The sequence below is a fragment of the Mycteria americana genome, chromosome 5 (assembly GCF_035582795.1).
Source record: "Mycteria americana isolate JAX WOST 10 ecotype Jacksonville Zoo and Gardens chromosome 5, USCA_MyAme_1.0, whole genome shotgun sequence".
Lineage (NCBI taxonomy): Eukaryota > Metazoa > Chordata > Aves > Ciconiiformes > Ciconiidae > Mycteria > Mycteria americana.
The window spans coordinates 16800886-16821516 of NC_134369.1; the positions used below are offsets into that span (position 1 = coordinate 16800886).

The window sequence follows — 20631 nt, forward strand, 5'->3', positions numbered from 1 at the left end:
ATTAGGTTTCATTGTTTAGTCTACCAGAAAGGACAGGTTTGTGACATGAATACTGGGCAAGCATTAGGATATGAAGAGCAGCAACAATCTCCTTGCACCATCAAGGGAGCAGATGAAGCATTCCAATATCATTGATTTTTATCCACATACTAAATTTCTTTGGGTTTATGTTTCTTTGCCCCATCAGGAAAAAGTTACTATGTGGGATAAAGATACCAAATGTACATAAAACATGAGTCAAGAGAATGTTAGAATCCTATCTTTGAATAAAATTATTATATGGATCTATTAAGTCTAATTTAAGGACTTCCAGTTTGATTGCTACCTCTATTTTCTAGGTGTGCTCATGCCACAATTCACATCCAGCTCTGTCCAAGCAGGACTGCGTTCCTGTTACTTTAGTTCAACGCTTCAGATACCTGCTTTTTGTTCAGAGCTCTGCACAAAGCAGTGACAAATACTTCTCTTTTTTCCCCAAAGGAGGATGTTATGGAGGTAATCAGATCTTTGGTCTGGAAGAAAGCTGCTTGCCTGCTTGTACAGATAGATATCCATTCTGAATCAACCAGCCCAGAGAGATCTGGCTTGCCAGTCGGTGTCAAAGCATGGCTAAGAGAAGGAACAAAAACCCACAACCCCCACCCCCCCAACCCCCCCAAATCGCACCACCACCAAAAAAAGCCAGACACATGATGTTCACGAAGCACAGGCTAAGGGAGATCCCTGCTGGAAAGATGATGAAATACACGTGCACCATTTCCAAGCACATCATTAACCCGCTACCACAAATAGTTTCTTCCACATCCGAATGCCAAACATCGCACATTTACCTTGCATTCAATTTGGCACCAGCCTTTTGCTCCTAAAGACAGCGCTGCCCCACCCATGCAGCACAGACTGCACAACAGCAGCTGTTTGGAGGGGCAAAGGGGGAATTCAGTCTCCATTTCATCACATTTATCAAGGATGAAAATTCCCAGCATACTGGAATTATCATTCTGCTGAAGCAAGGCTGATGGACCCGTTTCTACAGCTTCTTCTATCGCAGAAGAGCGGGAGGATGGGACCCAGTCGGTTTCCCACTTACTGACATCAGCCATTTTTTCTACCATGTGACAGGCATTAGATATCATCCCACTTCAGCAATAGTTATATCAGGGAAATTACGTATTTCACCTACTCGTTGTAATTAGTGATACCACATTTAACAATTAATCAGCCAATACTGGATTACTTGTGTATTGGAAAGAAGGAGGAACAAAATAAAACACCAGATCTTGTCTCAGCTTTTTTGTACGTTACATTAAAAAACCACTGCAAAACTTCAACAACTACAACAAATTTCAAGACACAAACCAGAACTAATTCTTAACTATGGTGGACTATCATAAAGATACTTATGATACCCCTGGGGACAAACTAAGCTCAGAAAAATGTTAACAACTGGATGAGAGAGACATTAACTTCCAGACCATAAAAATGAAAAGCAAGAGAGAGTTAAAATTAATATCCAATAAAGGACAACATATTTTACAGGACATTGACATTATGAAGAGGTTCAATTTTCCTCTTACAAATGACATACTTGAGAGTAACAGACATTTCCATTGGCTCAGAAAACAAATTTAATTGACACTTAGAATGAAGGAAAGCGTACAGGTTTGTTTTTTTTTTTTAAAAAGAAACTTTATTACAAATCTGTAGGTTTAAGAAAATATCCAAAAACTGTCAAAGTAGTATGAAAAATGCTGTCATCCTATTCACAGTTACCAGTTTTGTCCAATAAACATAGCATACAAAAATTTTTGATAGAAACCATGGCAATTATTTTTGGTGACACAAGTCAGACATTTGTAATTCTAAATCCCCTGCCGACAACTAAGATGCTGCTGGCAGCCCAAGGGAACGATTAAATTGTACTATTTTTGAAAACTGGAAGTTTGGATGAAAAGGCTATATACATATACACATGCTGTATTTTACCACATGTAGAGGTAACTCAGGGCAAACAAAACATGGCCCAGCACAATACTTAAAGTCTATAAAAACCTGGAGAGCCAGGGAATGTGTGTATATGGTATTAAGTTATTCTCTATGCTCTGGTTCCCATTTTCTTTTACATCCCAAACCTAATAAAGAACAATTGTTTTCCACTCTCATTTATAAAAACAGTGAAGCTGATGTGTTGCTACACTGTCTTTTCAGACACAGAAAATGTTAGCTGCACTGCATGCAGGCAAGCAATCTAAAAATGTAATGTAGTTAAAACATAATATAATTAAAAGTGGGATTTTTAGCAGACTGTAGACTGAATTTACTGCAAGTGACCTAACACCTTAAGATCCCCTGAAAAACCGAGGCTAACATGACATTTCTAATGTCATTCACAGATAATTCATAAGACACATGAATGAGGAAAGAACTGTCTGATACATCTTACATTCCTGAACTGAAGTATAGACTGCTTTAAAAAAGCAGAAAGTTTGCAAGTATGCCATGGATTAAATCCAAACATGCCTTACAACTCTCACTCTGGGTAACTGGCTGCAATGGTTGGAAGCTGCAGCATAGACCATCGGTAACCATATTCTCAAATCCTTTAAACTGCACAGGACCTAGACGCCACAACTCAGAGCTGCAGTGTAAAAGAGGCTTCAATGTAAGAAGCATGAAGATTTTAAAGGAACAGGATGAAACATTTCTGTAACAATACCTGCTCGAGGTACTGATATGATTTAAGAGACAAAAAAACCCACCAACACCCACGCAAAAACAACAAACAAAAAAACCCCAACATCGCCCCCCCACCCCCAAACCTCACCAAACAACTCTGTGTAATTTAACTCTATTTTTATCAGGTGCTTGAAGGTCCTTAGGCAGAGGACATATGGGATTTTCTATTGCTCAATCCTACTTTTGCCAACAGCAACTTGGAAGAAACCAGCATCAAGTTAAAAAAATACTCAGTGCATTTCATTCATTTTGCTGTTTCAACTTAAGTTGAAAAGCACAGAATCAAGAGTTATTCAAAGAACACTATGCTGCATAAGAGCAATTAGAAATCAACAGTCTCTCATCACCAGAGCAAACAGGATGGAGATGCAGAACTGAATTTACAGTAATTTCCTTCCCCATGCAGACCAGATTAACCCTAGGTTAATGAGAGCTACCTGGAACATTTCTTAAAGGCCACCTGTTGGTAAGGAGGTTGCCTTGTTCTCCTGCATTTACTGAAAACTTGATTTCTGAAACACTGTAATTAAACAGTCAAAAATCTTCATTCCAAAGAAGGAAAATATTTCATGTACGTTCTTAGGCATGAACCTTCAGGCTTGGGAAACGTTTTTCTAGATTGTCAGCAAGTGTCTGATCAGCCTCACGCAGAACTTCAAGGAAACTCTCCACCTGGAAGTAAATTGCAAACACACACACAAAAAAACAAAACAAAACAAAAAAACTTGCATGGAACACAGAATTCTTATACTTGGTATAGGGGGTCTTTCTACTCCTGTGCCTTCCCACCAACAGCCGCCAGCAGCAGCCACTGCAAAGAATAACGGAAAATGCTCCAGAGTAGATACCTTCCTCCTAAACACCACAATTTCAGTTGGTCTAAATTTTGAAACATCATTGCCTTCCCCAAACTCTTATTTTATTGTTTAAAAGTACACAAAGAAAAGCTCCTTATGAAAAATATTTAGAATAATAATTCTATAAAAATGTGCACGACAAATTTTGAGCTAACATAAATTTGCAGACATCCTTGCCACCCAAGTAATATTTTTTCAGCTATGTTAAAGACCTTGTCATATACTCACCGATGCAAAATAAAGAGGTAAGAGGTTCTGAAATGCACAGGAACATGTCTGTTCATTTAAATGTCCCTGGTGTAGTCCTTCTAACGTATTTTCCTGAAAAATAAAATGAGAAATACAACCAGCATGTCACAAACAGTTGTTGAAAGAACAAACTCAAAACAGTGCACGCAGTGTCTACAGTATGTGCTTCGTTCTCAAAACTGGGTAAAACAACCAGAACTTGCAGTTCTCAGAGAATGCCAGACGTAGCTAATACAAAAAGATGTGAAAGCTCACACACCACAAGTCTCTTAATCTGAATGCTCCCATAATAAAGAAGTCCAGCTGAGAAGGTGAGTTTATATATTGATACCCTTTCCTTTTCTTAAATAAATCTGCTTTCGTTCAGAAGAAATAGTGACATGCACCTAGATAATTTATCATACAGAATCTTGGCCTTGAAGGCATACACCTCAGAAAACCTGTGTCCCTGCCATCTAACACACATGTTGCTACTCACCTTCTGATTGATTCTCTAATGAATTTCCAGTATGCAACTTCACTTGCGCAGAAAAATGCCCATATTAATAGAAACATCTTTTTTCTTATCTACCCTGCAGAAAACCCTCTTAGAATTTTGTTTATTCTTACCTTGGTCAGTTCTTGAAGCATATTGGAGAGTAATTCACAGCAAATATCCTTCAAAATTTTTAAATGGAAATCTTCCTCATTTAGATCGGCCCTGCCCGTCTCTTGTTGTTCAGACTCCTTTGAGTTATCAACAGATCTCTTCCCACAGCCCTCCATGTATTGTAAGATACGAATCAAGCTCCCAATCAGAGGCATATCTAATATAAAGTAACAAGAAAATGGAAGTTTAACACTGAAATTTTTTCCCCATCCTTTCAAGGCATTAGAATTTTGAAACACACCTCAAGATTTTATACAAAAGCTATGGAATGTATATTCTGACAATGTTGTGTTTTATCAAAGACTGTTTTAAAGAAGCAAGTAGAAATGTAGTAGAACACCCAAACCATTTTTTTCTACAAGGTAACCTGTATCTATAAAAAGTATATGCCAGTGGTATGGAATAGGAGAAGGAAAATGTCTCTAGTAGTAACTCAGAGAGGCTAGTATGTTAAACTTGCATCCAGATAACCCAAACCAACACCTCGTCTTTCTGCTGCAGGTGACCCTGACTCACATTCCCAAGATAGGCTTTTAATTTTAAAGACTTGTCAATGTATTGAAAACTAACAAGTGATAAAGATGGATTTAAGTAAGTGCAGAATCTCCCTCTACTAAAAAAAAAAAATTACTATTGAGACCTCATATTTTAGCAAAGATGAATTCTGCAATTTTCCTAATTTATCCAATGGAGAAGACCGAACAGAATCTGTAGATTCTATTCCTGTAACTCTTCAGAGAGATCCAGTAACCGAACTTTGAGCTAGCCTGATTTTTAGAGTCACCAGTAAAGAGCCTTACTGTAACTGAATTCTGTGTTCTGAACTGATCTCTAGTAAACAGTAATAAATTAACCACCTTTCACCCCACATAAAGTCAACTGTGAAAAAAACTTAAAAAAAAAAACAAAAACAGAAAAAAGCACGACTTGCTTTTCCTCATCTTGGTGTATTCTTGTTCCGTCTGTGAAGCAAACATAGCAGACAGCACAGACAAAATAGAGGCCAATACAGTCTTCTGCTCCTGCACAATGATCGGTGGATCGTCTGGCTGGCAGAGTTCATGGCAAACGAGGTCATAAAGCAAACTCCAAGTCTCTTTTCCTCCATCAGGAGCCTGCACTTGAGAAAGAAAGAAAGAGAACCCACCAACCCATCAAATTTAATCTAGGTACACAAATTATTTTTCTCCCCATTAAATATCTGATGATCTAGAAGTTACTGCAATTCTTGGTCCTATCATATGTAGCAATTCAAGTGTCTTACCAATAGCCTGAATACCCTCATCCACCGTGGTCAGGAGCTGCAAAATATGCATATAAACATCAAGTCCTTCTGGATTATCTGATCTACACAGAACAAACAAAAAACAAAGACAAATTAAGGATCTGATTACTGAGTTTATATTCTGTGTGTTTTGGACACACAGAAGACTATCACTGCCATTCTCTTTGGTAACTAACTAGTTGACTCATTTCAAATGGTAAGTACAGGGAAATGTATTCTAGTGATCTGTCACACTATGCAGCTCCCACTGAAATCAAGATTTTCAGACACAGGCCTTAACAAGGTTATAAGGAGTCTCCCCAGCCACGAAACTCAAAAGAAATCTCACATACCGGACTTGTTTGGCTGCTTCAAGTATACAAGGCACAATCTTAAAATCTGGAAGTTCTTCGGGGGAATCATCTACAGATGGTCCCACAGACCGACAAGTGCCATTTTTAATCCAATTTAACATTAGCTCTTCATCTAGATCAAAGAGTTTGTCCACCACTTCACCCACTTTTACCAGCAATTCAACTGCACAAGAGAGAATGTATAAATTTCAACAAGACTAAAAACAAAGAGCAAAAATTAGCTCACCAAATGCTAATATATAAAAGTATTCAGAGTAAATTCAGTGCTGAAATATATTAGTTTCATTCACAACCTACTAATGGTTGATATGTTTATTTCCTTTTTGTAGCACAGATCGGGTGACGAGTTTGATAAATAGGGACTGTTGGAAAGCCCACAGACACCTTCTACCTTATCGTGCAATTTATAAAGCAGGAACTTTATTCTGCAAAGAGACTTCAGGTTCCTGAAAAGTCGTAACTTCTGCTTCTGACTTAAAACTTTCCAAGATTTGTCCCTAAATATGCAGTTTTCTACTAACCTTACACCTGCCAATCAGCATTTTACTTAAGTAGATCTGTGATTTCAATTGGATGGAGCAGGATTTCTGAGCATTGCCATTAAAAAAAAAAAAACCAACAAACAAAAACAAAAAAAACCCAAACCACCACCAAATTGAAAAAGCTAAATTATTAGGATTCCTAGACAAATGATAACTGCTGTTACAATTGAGCTGGACATGAAAAATAAATGCTATTCAAAATATTTCCATGATTAGGTGCTTAGTGTAGTTTTTGCTAAATTAGTGCCGAGAGAGATTTGTGCACTGACTGCATACCCAAAGCCTGTGCAGTATTCTGCTGCCATTCAGAATAACTGAATCATTCCTCCAGCTCACATTCCTCAAGTATGGTAGTTTTAAAAATGGAAAATACATATCTGATTTGAAAAAGATTTCAAATGAGGTCTTGCTTCAAGGATCAAAAAATGACATATGTATATCCCTGAACGAGGACTATGTCCTTTCCTTTACTGTGCCAAATAACAATTTCTTCTATTAGACCTATTTTTATTCCCCGCCCCAAGCTTTCTTCTTCCTCTATGGGTGCTTTTCTGGTTGGTTTTACATATATTTATAAAGCTGCAAAGGCAGAGCAAGTTTATTTTGGTGTCCTTTAAATTAATGACATTTACTTAATTTTAAAGAAATTCTGTACTGCCAGTTGAAAATATTTGTCTTTAAACTGCGTACTTCAGTTCTTATTTTTTTCTGCAAACACCCACTAATTCCCAGCTTGTTTTGGCAACTTACCATTTGTAGAGCTAGACATGATAAAGCAAACACAGTCATACACGGAAGGGTTTTCACGGATTCTCTCAACCCAGACATTGGCCACCTCAGGCTGGGAGAGGCAAGTTAACAACAACCTAGACAAGAATTGCCCATTTAACAAACCAGAAGCCAATTCATTGATTTTAGCTGTACAAGTGTAAATCCAAAACAATCAGAACAATGTGACAGAAACAGGAATCTAGCTCACAGCAAATCAATTCCAGAACAATGCGGAAATGACAAAAGGATAGGATGAGAGGATAATAAAATAGTGAGCTTACTTGTCAATTTTCTTCCCAGGCCTCAGAACATAGCAGAACTATTGATGCATTAATTTCTGAGATGTCCTACCTGCTTGTTTCCAGAAGAGTTGGAGAGTCTGAATCACACAAACGTTGCAATAACACTTGGCTTTAAGGAGAAAATGCAAGATTAGATTAATAAATCATAGAATCTTAGAATGGTTTGGGTTGGAAGGGACCTTTAAAGGTCATCCAGTCCAACCCCCCCTGCAATGAGCAGGAACATCTTCAGCTACAGTAGGTTGCTCAGAGCCCAGTCCAACCTGACCTTGAATGTTTCCAGGGGTGGGGCATCTACCACCTCCCTGGGCAACGTGGTCCAGTGTTTCACCACCTTCATCGTAAAACATTTCTTCCTTATATCTAGTCTGAATCTACCCTCTTTCAGTTTCAAACCATTACCCCTTTTCCTATCTCAACAGACCCTCCTAAAAAGTCTGTCCTCACCTTTCTTATAAGCCCCCTTTAAGTATTGAAAAGCCACAACAAGGTCTCCCTGGAGCCTTCTCTTCTCCAGGCTCAACAACCCCAACTCTCTCAGCCTTTCCACATAGGAGAGGTGTTCCAGCCCTCTGATCATTTTTTTGGCCCTCCTCTGGACCCACTCCAACAGGTCCATGTCTTTCCTGTCCTGAGGACTCCAGAGCTGGAGGCAGTACTCCAGGTGCGGTCTCACCAGAGTGGGGTAGAGGGGCAGAATCACCTCCCTTGACCTGCTGGCCATGCTTCTTCTCATGCAGCCCAGCATATGGCTTTCTGGGCTGCAAGCGCACATTGCTGGCTCATGTCTAACTTTTCATCTACCAGTATCCCCAAGTCCTTCTCCTCATGGCTGCTCTCAATCCCCCTTCAACCCCCAGCCTGTCTTGATACCAGGGGTTGCCCTGACCCATGTGCAGGACCTTGCACTTGGCTTTGTTGAAGGTCACATGTGCTCACTTCTTGAGCTTGTCCAGTTCCCTCTGAATGGCATCCCACCCCTCAGGCACGTCAACTGCACCACTCAGCTTAGAGTCATCTGCAAACTTGCTGAGGGTGCACTCAATCCCACCGTCTGTGTCATTGATGAAGATATTAAACAGTACTAGTCCCCACACGGACCCCTGAGGGACACCACTCGTCACTGATCTCCATCTGGACATTGAGGCATTGACCACTACCCTCTGGATGCCACTGTCCAACCAATCCCTCATCCACCAAACAGTTCACCCATCAATCCATCTCTCTCCAATTTAGACTCCAATAAAAAATGTCTTTGTTTAAAAAAAAAAAATTATAAAAAGGTTAATTTCACAGCTGCAGCCATGTACTAAGATTAAAATCAGCTCTTCCTGACTGTGCATGCATTACCAGTGTTTCAAGATTGCCAAGCTTAGAAATTAAGATTCAAGAACTTGACTGGTGATTAAAAAAAACCAAAAACACCAAAACAAAATAGTGGTCTGTATCCTCTTTTTTCTTCACTGAACACTTCCCACACAACTATGGTCAGCCAAAAAGGTATGAATGAAGATGAGGCATGGCAGGCAAACTCAGTTCCTTCTTATAACATCTATTTTATGATTGTGAGTTCAGAGAAGCAGTACTCATACATGCATAAAGCACCTATACACTTACCCGAGATTCTCATCTTTACTAATGGACATGCATATGTCTTGGAAACAGGCCATATTTCCCAATATTCCCACACAGATTTCCTGAAAAGTCAAAATACAGTATAATGAAGCAACTGCAACATAGTTCACAATTTTATTTCCACAGCAATAAGACAAAAGTAAGAAAGGTTCAAAGATGTTTTCCAGTTTGGTTTCCAAGTTCTTACGACCCACCAATTTCACGGCAGAGATACAGATTTTTTTTTATAGTCTAATAGCATCCTGTAGCCTAAAATATACTCATGACAGGTACTATTCAGATATTTCAGTGTTGAGGTGTTCCATAAAAGCAAATATATCTTGAAATCAACTTTGCTTGCATATTCTATGTATACTGTTTTGAAGCTAATCTGGCATCCTATTATTAAAGCAATAAAGAGTACTAAGAACAAAAATAGCACCATGTAAGTGCAACCCTCACAGATATTCACTTCCTCCCAAAAGAAAGGGGTCTTAATACAAGCTTCCAGCAAAGCCCATTTTCTGATTGAAAAAAAAACCAAACAACCAATCCCCAAAAACCAAACCAAAACCAAAAGCAGTGTATCCCATTAGGATATTCATGCCTAGACAATGATTAAAAGGACGCACGCTCCTATAAAGGGAACTGTGAGAGCTCCGAAACACCTGCGGGTGACTGGTGCTAACACAGAATGTCCTGGGAATCACTCACTTTCAGCAACTTTAAGTTGGAAATCAACCCTCACCACTCAAGGTTTTCTTTTTTATTAACATTCTATTACCTCTGCTAAATTACAGCAGACACTCTAGCAGCCACTATTTCAAGAAAGTAGCCACAACAGCCAATTTGCACTGACTTCCAAATTTTGGTTGTACTTTCAAAAGACAAAGTACTGAAATTTCAAAGCCTTATGTGTCTCTACTCATCTCCTGAAATAAAGCTTCTGGTAACTTCAGGGAAAGGGGAGTTATATCAACACTGAATACCTTTCAAAACACTATCTTGAATCCTAAATCCCAGTGCACTATGTAATACAAGCTGCAAAATAATGACATCAAAACAAAGGGGGAAGAAAAAAAAAAAAGCATTAAGTACCAGTGTCTAACAGTTCCTAACCACTAACATTACTTTTATAGGTCTGACTACACAAATTCATGACCATTTCTGTCCAACAATCATGAAACAAGTAATGAGAAAAAAAAAGCCAGTTGTATTGGGTTTGCGTGGCAAGGTTTTGGTAGCGGGGGGGCTGCAGAGGTAGCTTCTGTGAGAAGATGCCAGAAGTTTCCCCCATGTCCAATAGAGCCAGCACCAACCAGCTCCAAGACAGACCTACCACTGGCCAAAACCGAGCCAATCAGCAATGGTGGTAGCGCCTCTGTGATAACATATTTAAGAAGGGGAAAAAACTGCTGCACAACAGCAGCTGAAAGAGAGGAGTCAGAATATGTGAGAGAAACAACTCTGCAGACACCAAGGTCAGTGAAGAAGGAGGGGGAGGAAGTGCTCCAGGTGCTGAAGCAGAGATTCCCCTGCAGCCCATGGTGAAGACCATGGTGAGGCAGGCTGTCCCCCTGCAGCCCATGGAGGTCCACAATGGAGCAGATATCAACCTGCAGCCCAGAGAGCGCCCCACACCAGAGCAGGTGGATGCCCGAAGGAGGCTGTGACCCCATGGGAAGCCCGTGCTGGAGCAGGCTCCTGGCAGGACCTGTGGCCCCATGGAGAGGAGGCCATGCTGGAGCAGGTTTTCTGGCAGGACCTGTGACCCTGCAGGGGAACCACACTGGAGCAGCCCATTCCTGAAGGACTGCACCCTGTAGAAGGGACCCACACCGGAGCAGGTCGTGAAGAACTGTCTCCTGTGGGAGGGACCCCACCCTGGAGCAGGGGAAGAGTGTGAGGAGTCCTCCATCTGAGGAGGAAGGAGTGGCAGAGACAACATGTGTTGAACTGACCGCAACCTCCATTCCCCATCCTCCTGCGCTGCTCAGGCAGAGGAGGTAGAGAATTTGGGAGTGAAGTTGAGCCCAGAAAGAAGGGAGGGATGGGGGGAAGGTGTTTTAAGATTTGGGTTTATTTCTCATTATCCTACTCTGATTTCATTGGTAATAAATTGAATTAATTTCCCCAAGTCAAGTCTGTTTTTTCCGTGACTGCAATTACTGAGTGATCTCCCTGTCCTTATCTCAACCCATGAGCCTTTCATTATATTTTCTCTCCCCTGTCCAGTTGAGGAGGGGGAGTGATAGAGCAGCTTGGTGGGCACCTGGCGTCCAGCCAAGGTCAACCCACCACAGCCAGTCTTTACTGTTTTTCATAACAAGCCTTATTACTAGGTTTGATAAACTTAGTCCTTCATCAATAATGACATATATCAGCTTCAGCATCACTGAAATACTTACTGATTAGACCACATTAAAAACACTGCAAAAAAGCATTTTAAAATGTGATTTTGTGCTTTCTCCTCATTCCCCCAACCTATTCAAACATGCAATGGGAGGAGGAGGGAGACACGTGCAAACACATGTACAGAGCTATCTACTATTGCTATTAATATGGGACAACTTTTTGACAGTCCATACTTACAGTAAGGCGAGGGCATTTTGACTTGGCAAAAACTCCCATGAATATATCAGGGGCGTTGAACTCCTGAAGAAATAAAGCGACATCCTGTGGAGAAAGTGAATGGATAAGTAAATGGACTTCTACAATTTCCAAATGCAAAATCAGACCTTTTTTCACAGCACAAGGACCGGATCAAAGAGATGTCAAACTTACTACAAGAGATCAGTTATTTCCCAACAGTTAATAAAAATAATCCTTGCTTTTCAATAAGAGAAGATCAGCAAACCCCTAAGGTGATTCAGGATGGCAGTGATTTGCTATACAATGAGCCAAAAAGTCACATTTAGTTTCTTTTGCTCTCTGTCTCAACAGAGGGTCAGAGATGCTAAGTCAGAATTCAGCAAATACCATGTTTTCAGACAGTGATGTCACCCACACATAGAAAAAGAAACAAGGGAAGGGATTACCATTAGCACTTGATCAGAGCATACAAAAAGAGGAAATCTCCTCCTCATTTTACAACATTAAGCCACAAGATTAGTCCTCTATTTGGGAGTAAAGGACACATCTTCCATGTTTATTTAAAATATCTAACAAAGAGCCAGGGAATAAAATAACAATAATTTTTTAAAATATATATCTCTTACTTGAGAATTTCTTCCAGCATTTGAGAACGTTGAGAAAAATACCAAAAAGTTATGTTAGATTGCCATTGTGAGTCTGTAGCTAAAATTTAAAAGGGTTTTTATCTATCAGAGAAAACTAGGCTTACTAGCAGGATGCAATTGCTAGAGGAAAATATGCCTATTTAGAGATGGCATCAATATTATCTCCATAATCAAACTGCTGAAGATACAGGCTATACACCTGAATTAATTTCAGCTACAGCTAAGGTACTGTCCTCTAACTCCGAGCTTCGGTTCAACTCCTGCACATAATACAGCAAACCAACAGGTGTGAATACAGCCCCATTTATGCCAGCTGACCCTAAGCAATAGCACCGCAGGATCCATTAGACACTTGGGGGAAGGTCTGGCAGACCACCTTGTTTCTTTCACATTCACACAGAGCTCTACTTTATATCCTCAAACAGCAGCAAGGCATCCAGTGGCTAGGATGCAACAGAAGGCCTGCTTTTGCAAACTAGTGCTGGGCCTAAGAGTGCCCATGAAGTAAAAGTGCTCATATTGAAAAGCAGCCTTTGTGATGAGCCTGTTTGATGCCAGTTCACCACACCTGCCCTGCCTAATGACTCACTGCCAGCCAAACCAGAGAATAAGTAATACCATCGAAAACAGAAAGCTAACCGAGCCCGTTTAACTCTGTGCCTTCTCCCACTTCCCGAAGGATTTTGACTGAAGACGCTCAGCAACAGAAACAGAGCAGAAGCTGCCCGTAGCTGCAAGCCTCCCTCGAGGTCCGACTCCCGCACGTTGCTCCTACCTCGTCCATCGACATGTCCCACACTTTGCAAATGTCGTTCTCCATCTCTTCGTCCAGTTCTGTCTGGATTCCCTCGGGGCTCACGGTGGGCTCCGTCTTCTCGGGGCTAATGACCTGAGAGAAAACGGGGGAGGGGAGGCGGCACACGGAGGTACGACGGTACGTGAGCTACGGCCGAGAAACGCCATGAAACACTAACAACGACCTCTCGCATCACTCAGTTTAAAAAAACCCACACGCAACTAGGAAACCGGTGTGTCGTGTGTGTGTCCCGACCCCGGTAACGGTCGCACCGCACGCGCCAGGCGCTGACCGTTACCGGGCCCGCCGGCCTCTCCCCTCACTGCGCCCCCGCTCCCCCCGGTCCGCACCTCGATGAGGCGGGTGAGGATGCTGAACAGCCAGTGCTTGCTGTACACCGTGTTCCCCACCGCGTCACCCTCCTCCTCCGCCTCGCTGGAGGGCGGCGACGGGTTACGGTCCATGGCTGCCGGCACCGCCGCCACTACCGCGCCGGCGCCAACGAGGCGGCGGCGGCCAGAGCGGCGCCCGGGCGGCGCCTCATAGCGCCCCCTGTCGGGGCGGGGCGCCGGAGGCCACAGCCCCACGGCCACCGTAGGCCGTTGCCAGCGTCCGCGCGGGCCCGTGACGGGGGTCCCCGGCCGCCGCCGCCCCCTCCGCGGAAAGCAGCCCCCGGGCTCCCCGGGCAGCCGAGGGGCCAGGAGACCCCCGCCCCTTGGCAGCGCCGGTGGCCCCTGTGATGCCCTGAGATCGCCCCGCGGGGACGCGCACAGGGAGCGCCCGCCCGCGAGAGCGTCCCGCTGCCCTCGAAGCCGGCGCTGTGCCTTCAGATCCCCACCCCCGAAGGAAAGCCAGCGGCGAGGGGGAGCAGTTCTCGGGAGAATTTCTTTATTCGGCTGCACAGAAGAGGTGTAACAGGGGAGCAGAGATGGCCTCCTGGGGGGCAGCATTAGTATTTGCTGGGAAGGCCTGCAGGCCTGTAGCGGTTGGGATCCCCGAGGTTTCTGCCCCACTCGTTCGCCTCTTGGTCAGCTCGGGTGTCTTCTGCACCTCTGCCACTCACGTCGCTTTGCCATTTTTCCCGCAAGTCACTAGCAGGAAGAAAAAAGGCCACCTGAACCAAGCAGCATTTAACTCCACTTTGTGTTGATTTCCTCACTCATGTAAAAAACCCTAGCTTTTTCACTGGACTTCTCAAAGTGAGAAGGAAGCACGTATTCAGCCCTTGCCTGAGAACTGCAGTGGAATCCATAACTGTTATGTCAGAAAAAAAAAACAGCAAGGAAAGAGAGTTCCTTATCACCACGAATGCAGAGGTAAGGAATCTGCCTCCTTGGGAGGACAAGAAGAAAGGCTCACACTCATGTGGGAGGAGAGACACCATTCCTATAGAGACAGGCTGTTCAGACATTAACTGCTTCCCCTCCCCTCCACTGTCCTTCTAGGTCAAAAGCTGAGTACAAGTCAAAAAGGACTTCACTCTAACTGGAATGCCTGGATCCCTAGTAACTCACTGTTAACAAGCCAAATATGCTGCATTACCTGATCACTTTGGCTGCCCAAGCACCACCAGGTCCTCTTTGGGCAGCATCGTAATTCCCACGAGCATGGAAATATTTGTCAGCATCTTTATAATTTGCCTCACGCATGTCCTGGTATGCTCTGAACATATCACGTGCCCCTGAAGAAAGCAGAGAAACAGAGGTGATGTTGACTTTAAAGGGTCATCCCAGAAACAGTTAAGTACCATTTCAGCCAGGAGCTGAAAGGCCCAAGGAGCAGTAGCACAGGGAGGCACTTCACATCGGCCTTTGCATGGGGGTGTGCCCACAGAAAGGGCCTGCGGGGGCTGATGAAAGGTTTCAGCAGCAGAAACCAGCAGGGTCCCTCATGTGGAGCTGTGGACCTCCCAGCTCCAAGGACTGTGTCCGTTGACTGCCAGTGACCTGTGCTCAGGGAGGGGGTTCCTGAGAGAAAGGCCCGTGGTAACAGCAGCTTACCTCCCAATGCATCCCAAACAAATTTTGCACCTTCGCGTACTGGTGACATGTCAGCGCTTGCACACAGAATAAAGGAGAGCAACACAAGGCAGACACAGAGCCTCATGGTTCCCAGCCCAAGCCTGACACGGAGCTGTGAGACAACCAGAGAGATTAGCAGTTCTGGAGCACCTTGAGAGAGTCCTGACATAGCATCCTTACACCCATAGCTGTGCCTGGGCAGCTGCCCCAGTGCTGATGGCTAGCACAGGAACCTCCTTTTCCCCCCACAAGGACTGACGCCCGCGGTGTGACCACAAGCTCAGCTAAGGACTCCACAACATAGGCAGATGGACATGAGAAACTTGCATTTTAGCATTCTCTGCTGCTCCTATCATGAGTACAGAGAAGCCCCACGTGCTAAAGCATTAGTCCTGTTCCCGAATACTAGCTAAAAACACTGCACATAGCTCACAAATTCAGAGTATCACTCACCACTGCAGAAAGGCAAAGCCAAAGGGGATGGAGCTTGTCTTGTGTGCTCTCAAACTCAGAGAGGGTATTTATAAGCAATTCAAACCCCTCAAAAGAGGAAATTGGAAAGGAAATACCCATGGCTGGGAATTTCCCACCATCACTCCACTTTCAACACAGAAGTAATTACGGTAAGCCTGCCCTTGTCCTTACTGAAGGTTCATAGCTCCTGTTACACAACTTTTTAGAAAATATGTGAAAGTATGCTTCTTCAGCTGCCCATGGGACTATTTGCTCCTTATAACAAGCAGGTTGAGAAACTGCCTCAAAGAATGAAGGGTTCTGTGTACTTGAGGTGTTACAGTTGGCTTAAGGGTGACACTTTTGTTCGGCTCTTGTGCTGGACAGAGCTCGGAGGAGAAGGTGCCTGGTCACCTGCACTGTACATTGAAGCACAAGGTTGGCTCTCTGTCAGTGCACAAGGAATGGTCAGCTGTGTTACCAGAATGGCTGCAGGAACTGCTGAGTGAAATTCCCATGCGTGCTAGGATGACAAGATGGATCCCAGAGTTGATGGAATGGAAAACACGAAGTGTTGCTCTTAACTCCATTGCAAAGCAAACCACGTACACCTATGTCCCTGCTGATAATGCTTTAAGATGGCGCATTCACACGCCACCATAAGGAAGGCCTGAATGGCTCATACTGCCTTTGCTTGCTCTCACAGATCCTTCTCAAGGGACTTCTAGCCATCCTGCTGCAACAGCAGCTCAGTGGGGCTCAAGTGGGCTAAACTAAGGAGAGTTTTTGATGCAGCAGTAAACATTTTACCTAAGGGGAAGTTCAGATCCATACAGCCACAACTCTGCTAGACTTTAAGCTCAATATATTAACTGTCAGGCACTATTGGCATGGTTCACAGTTTGAGTATCCACTGTGCTCTGCTTAGGAGCCTGCTTGCTGCTTGCTTCCCTTGGTTAACAACTGACACAACTGTTTCCCCTGCAGAAGGCTCTAGGTTTGAGTGCAGTTGCACTGTAGGATGAATGTGCAGAATGTCTCCCCATTGTGTAGTCTCATATACCATTTAACAAGTCTGAGCGAGCTGCTTTAAATTCTCTGCAGAAGAGGTATGTGTAGTTGCCCCATTCACAGCTCTGTCACTTTGAACAATTAGCCACTGGAGCTGAAGGGCAGAGGCATGAGGTGAAAGAGGTGCAGTAACAAACTGAGCTAATGAAGTGCCAGCAGCTAACTTCCTTGGGCATTGCTGGACTTCAAACAAGAATTTAGCTTAAGGGAAGAAGAGACATTTTCCACAGACAGGCCTGGAGCGGCAGGACACATATTCTCTACTACACTGCATTTCTGAATGGAACAATGTGAGATGAGAATCTAAACCCTAACCCAATGGACAAGGAAACCTTGCAAAAAGCAGGGGGCCAGACACATAATTTTGTCCTCCGCCACCCATGAACTTGATGCTTAACAGTGTAACAACTCAGTTACTGCAGAGACTGGAGTGCTGTGTTTTGCTGCAACTCTGTTCACATCCTAGTGATAACTTACGCCCTTACAGTACACATCAGCTCAAGTACCTTCTCTGCTGGCTGCAAAGTCTGTCACCTTTCTGGTTTCGATTTAAACAAAAAAAAAAAGACTGGAAAATTGTTCCTGTAAATTGGGGTACAGGCTCACTAATGCATGTGCCATTTTGCCCAGGGACCCAGAACAGAGAGCATTGCCTTCAAAACTGACTTAAGGAACTTTTCCCTACAAGAGCTCAGACATTTTTGCACCATAGAGGATATTTCTGAGTCTTCCAATGTTGTCTGATGTGTTTCACGTTCTCTCCAAACCAAAATTTTCTGCAAAGAGCACAAACATGAGGATAATTGCAAGAAGGTAGGCGCTGGAGGAGATCTTTAGAAGATCTCAGATTGCATCCCTTGACTTGTCTCCAACAAGGAGGGCAGCAGCAGTGCCAACAATGCTGGAGCTCCCTACAGTAACTGAGATAAAGCACCAGCTTTGTGCTCCAGCAGGTAACAGCCTGAGCACTGCTTTCCCGTATCCTCTTGGCCTGCTTTCTGGGTCACAGCCCTTGGCCCACAGAAACAAGCTGCAGGCAAAACTGTTGCTTTTGCAACAGAAACAGGCAAGCTGCCTCTGACCATGCAGAAAGGTTTGAATGGAATATTCCTTTCTGGCCTAGCACTAAAACATGGGCTGTATGTGTACACTGGGTAAACATAACACATATAGGGGCCCCTGGGAGACCGTTGTTGGGTATGTACATTCCGATATAACTAAGATAAAAAGCAACCTCAAACTGGTTGCCCTTTAATTCTAAATATCTACAAATGCAAGCTACATTCTGTAAACATTCCGCAACATAGGCATTTTGCAATCTAAGTTAAGTCTCAGATTGAGAAAGGGGACAAGGTGAATTCCCAGCTCAGGCACAATAATAGATGCAGTTATTCCTTATTCTGGGAAGTAATAGGACCTTATCGAAGTTTACACAGGCAATAATTCACTTCAGGAGTTTTGCCATGCTGCTGTATAGAATATTTACTAGCACTGGCCTCAGGCTTATAGATGTGTAGAATGACTGCAAACTTGGCCCCTCTTCAAGAACCAGATTGCATACGCAGATGTTTATCTTAAATAAAATTGATTTCCCCATAGGTTTTGATGATGATTCTAACAGTGGAATAATGTTTTGAGGCAGGGATGAGGCTTTTATATATTTTTTGGGGGGGGATGACCAAACAACAAAACCAACACAGCTTCTATCTAAAATTGCTCCAGGCAAAGCCCCCTTTATTCATCTCTGCTTTTCAAGGGTCCCTTCCACCAACAGTCCATCACCAAAACCAGAGAGGAGCTGCAGCTCATCTGCTCCAGCACAGGCTGGCTTAAACTCTCAGTGGTGTATGCTTAGCTGGCTGACAAGAGCTGGCAGGGGCTGTAGCTTTAGGATGAGGCATTGCTCTGTACAACTCTAACTTCTAAAGAGAAGACCATTTCATTTCACAGTCCCTTCACCTTACCCATATGAGTTGAAACCATGCATATCAAGAATCAGAAACAGTGATTTTCCAACTCTTCTTCAGAGAGTAAAATCTAACTCTTTATTGACAGCCAAGTTAGTTGAAATCATCAACACAAGCTCACTTTAGACACCAAATTTGAACAAATGCTTCCCAGTATGTTAGCTATATGACTGTTCTGACACAAAATTAAAAAAAAGAGCTCTGAATGGAAAGTTATGATTTATTGAAAAAAAAAAAAAAACCCACAAACAAAAAAGCCCCAACCCTCACTCAAAGTTAACCAAGTGTACAAAACCCTCCCACAAGTCAGAAAGAGACTGCTGTGTACACAAAATACACAGGGCAAATAAAGTAGAACCATTACATACAGAGATAAGCCAGGTACATTCTTGGAAAGCCAGCCAACTTTAAGGAGGGCAACACGAGTACTCAGCTAAAGCTGTCCACATTCACACACTGTATGAAACAGAGTTAGTTAAGCCAACAGCCACTGAGGTAGCAGCATGCTCATTTGGCAGGTAAGAGAACAGGCACCAACACCATCTGATTTGTGTAACCTCACCACACACTGCAGGTGCCTGGCATCTATTCCAAGTCTTACTGTAAGAGCATGGGGTGTTTCTGATAGAAGGATCTGTGCTGTTTCCAACGTCAAAATCTAAGCCCCAAAAGATTTAAAGTTTTCTTTTTTAGAAGTAGTTCTGTATTGGCTTTTCCACAAGCAACACTATTAACAGATGAAAGCCTGCAACTAATTGTCTCCCTGTAACTTCATTTCCTCTAGTGAAGTAACCAACCCCCCACAATAAAGTCTTTCTTGCAATTGAGGTGAAATAGACTGCACCTCTCAAAAGTCTGAAAGTTGTATTACTAAGTGCTATTTTGATGAAAATAAAAGCATTATTTTGCAGCGCTACAAATGCTGCAAGACTACATAAAAAGATGGTTTATAATGAAATATTTTCAAGTCTTTTCATGACAAAATTATGGATTTTGCTAAAATTTGATTCCAATGCATGCATTAATTTTTTGTTTAAATTACATTTGTGAAAATCAACTATTGACCAGATGCTGTTTCCTTCTGCTAAAAATGTGAAAGTCTGACAGTGAAGAAGGCCAAAACTAGAAGCCTAAAAAGAAACTTGTTCGAAGATATATTAAGTGCAGAAGGAGTACTGGTACAAAGCATAGTTCTGTAAATAAGAAATAAAATCCAAGTGATTTTATGAATCTTCATATTCTAGTATATATTTAAAAAGACTTCTTTCTTGACTGCATCAATCTAAAAATACTTATCTAAACCTTCAGCTTTTAAAAGGATTATTAAAATAAGATATGCAGTCCTCTCACTTTCCAAAATGTCAAAATTCATTGTGAAGTTTACCTGGACTTTAGTAAAGCCTTTGACAGACACTGTTTCCCCCAGCATTCTGCTGGAGAAACTGGCTGCTCATGGCTTGGACGGGTGTACTCTTCACTGGGTTAAGAACTGGCTGGATGGCCGGGCCCAAAGAGTGGTGGTGAATTGAGTTTACTCCAGTTGGCGGCCGGTCACAAGTGGTGTTCCCCAGGGCTCTGTGTTGGGGCCAGTTCTGTTTAATGTCTTTATCAATGATCTGGATGAAGGAATCGAGTGCACCCTCAGTAAGTTTGCAGATGACACCAAGTTGTGTGGGAGTGTTGATCTGCTGGAGGGTAGGAAGGCTCTGCAGAGGGACCTGGACAGGCC

The 20631-nt window shown here is 42.9% G+C and overlaps 2 protein-coding genes across 5 annotated transcripts; both read right to left on the minus strand.

Annotated features, from left to right (window-relative positions):
• Positions 1-1660: 1660 nt before the first annotated feature.
• On the minus strand, positions 1661-13911 carry SAAL1 (serum amyloid A like 1). 2 transcript variants are annotated; one of them, XM_075502253.1, is made up of 12 exons: positions 13741-13910; positions 13370-13483; positions 11948-12031; positions 9359-9438; positions 7791-7850; positions 7419-7534; positions 6106-6289; positions 5753-5835; positions 5420-5608; positions 4449-4645; positions 3819-3911; positions 1661-3405 (listed from the first exon to the last, which is right to left on the minus strand). In XM_075502253.1, the coding sequence occupies exons 1-12, from the start codon at positions 13852-13854 to the stop codon at positions 3313-3315; spliced, it is 1407 nt and encodes a 468-aa protein (XP_075358368.1). In that variant the 5' UTR covers positions 13855-13910; the 3' UTR covers positions 1661-3312. The 2 variants fall into 2 exon arrangements, with proteins under 2 accessions (XP_075358368.1, XP_075358369.1); XM_075502254.1 differs by lacking the exon at positions 5420-5608 and having other exon boundaries at positions 13741-13911.
• Positions 13912-14269: 358 nt separating this feature from the next.
• LOC142410194 (serum amyloid A protein-like) lies at positions 14270-20400 on the minus strand. 3 transcript variants are annotated; one of them, XM_075502255.1, is made up of 4 exons: positions 20287-20400; positions 15391-15523; positions 14933-15071; positions 14270-14481 (listed from the first exon to the last, which is right to left on the minus strand). In XM_075502255.1, exons 1-4 carry the CDS (start codon positions 20329-20331, stop codon positions 14340-14342), a joined length of 459 nt encoding a protein of 152 aa, XP_075358370.1. In that variant the 5' UTR covers positions 20332-20400; the 3' UTR covers positions 14270-14339. The 3 variants fall into 3 exon arrangements, with proteins under 3 accessions (XP_075358370.1, XP_075358371.1, XP_075358372.1); XM_075502256.1 differs by lacking the exon at positions 20287-20400 and adding an exon at positions 15865-15882; XM_075502257.1 differs by lacking the exon at positions 15391-15523.
• Between the last annotated feature and the right edge of the window lie 231 nt (positions 20401-20631).